General features: G+C 48.9%; 1 protein-coding gene across 1 annotated transcript; it reads left to right on the top strand.

Annotated features, from left to right (window-relative positions):
- Positions 1 to 320: 320 nt before the first annotated feature.
- On the top strand, positions 321 to 3,797 carry LOC119418193 (zinc finger protein ZFMSA12A; the record flags this gene model as incomplete). Its single annotated transcript, XM_037685486.1, is given in 3 exon segments — positions 321 to 556; positions 876 to 964; positions 2,315 to 3,797. Coding segments are annotated over 3 exon segments (1,808 nt in total), but the record flags the coding sequence as incomplete, so codon positions are not given.
- Positions 3,798 to 4,310: the final 513 nt, after the last annotated feature.

The following is a 4,310-nucleotide window of genomic DNA, read 5'->3' as shown; positions in this document are numbered from 1 at the left end:
GGGAGGGAGAGGCGAGCAAGGGAGGAAGAGCCGAGCAGGTTAGGGAGAGGAGAAGGCGTCCCGTCTTGAGGGGAGTGCGTGCACACCTAACCAGGAAAACAACTTATTGAGATTCAAAACCTCTTTGCCAAGACCGCAGCATAAAACATGAAACAAATCCAAAATACACAAAATATATATCCAATTAAAGATACAAAATCAAGTTCATCTTCTTCAATCGGGCACCGTTTGCTCATCTGGACCTTCTACCAACAGTCCGGTTTTAGGAGATCTGGTCCTCAGAAACCAGTTCCTCAGGATGTTCTTCTTTTCTCTTCCAGTGTTAAAGAAATGTCCGATCCAGAACCTACAGTGTCCTCGTGGTCTGCAGGAGCCGGACTTCCTGGACCTCCTGAGGTCCACCTTCCCTCTGCTGGCTCACGGAGAACCTTTTGATGTCTTCCTGACGTCCACGAGCCAAAAGCTCCTGCCTCTGAGAACCAGAACTCTGACTCCAGACGAGATCCACAGGTCCATGAAGTCCACCGGGAACTCTGTCCTCTACATCCGACTGAAGGTTGTTGGACTCTTTGTTCTCCTAAAGGTTCTCCGGCTTCTGTCAATGTTCAGACCATTTCTCCAATGAGCCTAGTCCATGAAGAGAGCTGTGCTTAGGTTAACAGCTTCAGGTCCAACATGGAGGAACCAGGTTTACGTATTCCTGTCAGTTTTAAGGTTTTCTGTTCCTAGACCTCCGGATTTGGACTTGAGGTTCCACCTTTAGTCTCCTGTGGAACAAAAACTGGTTCAGTGTTGACCGAAGCTGGAAGCTCCAAATGATTCATCTGTCTGTGGAGAAGTTGAGGAGAAACTCACCAGAGAAACATCTATTTCAGAAAGGAGAGGACAAAACGGGAGAAGAACCAAGCTCCCCTGGTCCTGATCCTGGTCTTGTTCCTGATCCTGGTCCTGAGCACCGTCTGAGGTACAGGTTTGATTAAAGAATGTCTGATGTTCAGGTCTTTATGGTACAAACCAAAGTCTGTTCTGGATCAGGTGGTCTTTGTCGATCCTCCGTTTATCAACAGTCAAAGATGTAAGTGACATCACAGACTGGAGACCCCTCACTGACCACCCCTCTTCTGCTGGGTCATGGTCAGGTCTCGGACAGAAGTGATTGAGGCTGTGGAGCTGAGGAAGGAGACCTTTAGGTTCTGCTGATCCCAGAAGCACCAGGGGAGTCCAGGACCCACAAAGGGACTGGTTTCTGCGGCTGCAGAGTAAAAACTGGTGCATGGAAGGACTTCCGGTTGAACTTGAGGAGGTTCTCAACCATTCTTTTACCTTAAAGGTGAAAACTGGGCCTGTCTCAAGTGGTTCTTGGTTCTGTTGAGGAACTGATGACCTTACTGGACACTTGAAAGATCTTAGTCTGGTCACCTTGTCCACCATTAAGCGGCAGAACCTGAGGACTTGGTGGAAGGTCTGTTTGTAGTAACTCTTTACTACGTGGATACCTAAATCATTAAATAAAGCAATCTGACACCTTGGTTCTGATTTGACAGCAAAGTCAGGGTTTATTGTACAAAACTGTTGAGCACTGAAGAGCACAAAGACCGGGTCTTTGCTCAGACCTTTGGACCACTCTCCTCTTCCTGAGCGATAAAAACATCTTCCTTTTCTGGAAGAGCAGGTCAGTGTGACCCAGAACATTCTGCAACTTTCTGCACCCTCACAGAGCCTTGTGTTTGCCAGAGGTCACCAGGATCCTGTTTTTAAACGGGACTCTGAGCCCCCCTGGAGGAGAGGCTCCAACCTCAGACTCAGGAGAGCAGGGTCTGGGTTTCCCTGCTGGACTAAAGGAGGATAATGGTTTGAACAAACTACAGGAGTTTGTTGAATCGTTCTACCAAGTTAAAACCCGACTACCCAACCTCCGCTTGTTTTAATCTTGTATGATCATTAAACTGATCCAGTGTTCTGTGCTTTGGTGCCATTGTTGCTCCTAAAAACATCACAGATCTTTCCATGGGTTCCCAACACTGGTCTTTGAGGAACACCATCCTGCATGTTTTAGTTGTTTCCCTGCTTTGACACACCTGGTTTGAATGAATAAGTGATCAACAGGTTTCTGCAGAACATGAGGGAGTAATAAAATCACTGAATCAGGCGTGGTGGAGCAGAGAAACCACTAAAACATGCAGGATGGTGTACCTCAAGGACCACTGTTGGGAATCACTGCTTTAGACATCCCAGAGAAAATGAGAAGACTAGCCGGTTTTTAATAATACTGTTCATAAGGCCATCGTTTAATATTTTTATTTTGTTTTGGCAGCTCTGTTGAAGGTGCAGAGGGAACTAGACGAGACGATCCAACTCACAGCTCAACGTCACAAGAACACGACCCGGAAAAGGAAGAGGAGGAAGCGGAGAACAATGAGGAGGAAGCAGAGAAAGACGAGGAGGAAGCAGAGAAAGACGAGGAGGAAGCAGAGAAAGACGAGGAGGAAGCAGAGAAAGACGAGGAGGAAGCAGAGAACGACGAGGAGGAAGCAGAGAAAGACGAGGACTCCGGTGGAGGTTCAGAGGAGTTTGACCCAGACTCTGACCAAAAACCAGAACAAAAGAAGGTTAAAGGTCACCGGAAGAGGACTGAAGAAAGTAAAGTGTCTTGTAAAGTGTGCGGGGTCTGGTACTTGAATCTGGCGTGTCTGATCAAACACATCTGGACCCATGTGGACGAGCAACAGGACGTGTGCGGCGTCTGCGGGGAGAAGGTCAAATCTGTGGGAAAGTTGAAGAAACATCTGAAAAATCACCAAAACGTCCACCGGTGTTCTGACTGTGGGAAGACCTTCACGTCCAAAAGCAATCTGAGGAGTCACGCCAGCAAACACGCCGTGAACCAGAGGTTCAGTTGCAACGTTTGCAGCAGAACCTTCAGAGCCAAGTCGGGCCTGAACTCTCACCGCTGGGTCCACGAAGAAAACAAGTCTTTCAAATGTGACGTTTGTCTGAAGACGTTCGGTGTGAAGTCGCAGCTCACGGCTCACAGAAAGAACCACACCAAGGAGGAGGAGCACATCTGCAACATCTGTGGGAAGTTTTTCGACAATCGCCGAGCTCTGGCCCGGCACAGGACCATCCACTTCGAGGAGCGACGCCACAGCTGTGAAGTCTGCAAGAAACGCTTCAAAGTGGAAGGCAACTTGAAGCTGCACATGAGGGTCCACATGGTCCGAGACCGACCGTTCCTCTGCCACGTCTGCTCCAAAAGCTTCCAAACAGAACCGGAATTATCGAGGCACCTGAGGACCCACGGAGATGAGAGACCGTTCATCTGTGATGTGTGCGGGAAAAGCTTCCTGTTCAACGGAGATCTGAGGAAGCACCTGACGATCCACAGCAGCGAGGCGCCGTACGAGTGCGCCGAGTGCGGCCGCCGCTTCAAAATCAAGAACAAGCTGACCCATCACGTCTTCCTCCATTCCGGGGTCAAGAACTTCGTCTGCGGGATCTGTGGGAAGGCCTTTTCTCAGCGGTACTACCTGAAGGTCCACATGAGGACCCACAACGGAGAGAGACCCTACAAGTGCACACTCTGTGACAAAACCTTCACCCAGAGCCACTGTTTGAAAACGCACATGAAGAGCCACCAGACCCAAGAGAACCCTGTCCCCGAGAACCAGACCCAAGAGAACCCTGTCCCCGAGAACCAGACCCAAGAAAACCCTGTCCCCGAGAACCAGACCCAAGAGAACCCTGTCCTCGGGAACCAGACCCAAGAGAAACCTGTCCCTGGTCCCTCCAAGTCCTGAGGGACCATCAGCCTGAAAACAAGAAGTTTGTGTGAAACCAAGTTTACGTTTTATTTCTCTGAACCATTTAGTTGTGGATTCTTCTGTTAGAAGTGTTACTGTCAGACTTTGATGAGTGTTCAAACCATCGGTGTGAAGTTTTATTGATCGACAACCTTATTTTATTTTGGTGTTTTGTTGATCAGCAGCCTCCTCATGTTCAAAGACCGGCGAGGACTTCTACTGAAACATGGCGTAAGTTTTAATCTGGAAAACAGCGCATGCACAGATAAATCCAGACGTATGAAACTGCGTACGCATCAATCCAGCTCACGTCCTGTGCTTAGCTTTTTTCTGTTTGGGATTAAACACAGGACGTGAGCTGGATTGATGCGTACGTATGCTTACGAATGGGACGTACAGTCCCAACCAGCAAGGAGCTGAGCACTCACGAGGGAATACCTGACTCCTCTCTCAACACGCCTCCGTTACATGTAATACCTGACTCCTCCCTCGACACGCCTCCGTTACATG

This window comes from Nematolebias whitei, chromosome 1 (assembly GCF_014905685.2).
Source record: "Nematolebias whitei isolate Nwh7 chromosome 1, NemWhi1, whole genome shotgun sequence".
Classification (NCBI taxonomy): Eukaryota; Metazoa; Chordata; class Actinopteri; order Cyprinodontiformes; family Rivulidae; genus Nematolebias; species Nematolebias whitei.
Note: the sequence above shows the minus strand (reverse complement) of the source record. Positions and strands in the feature narration are given on the sequence as shown.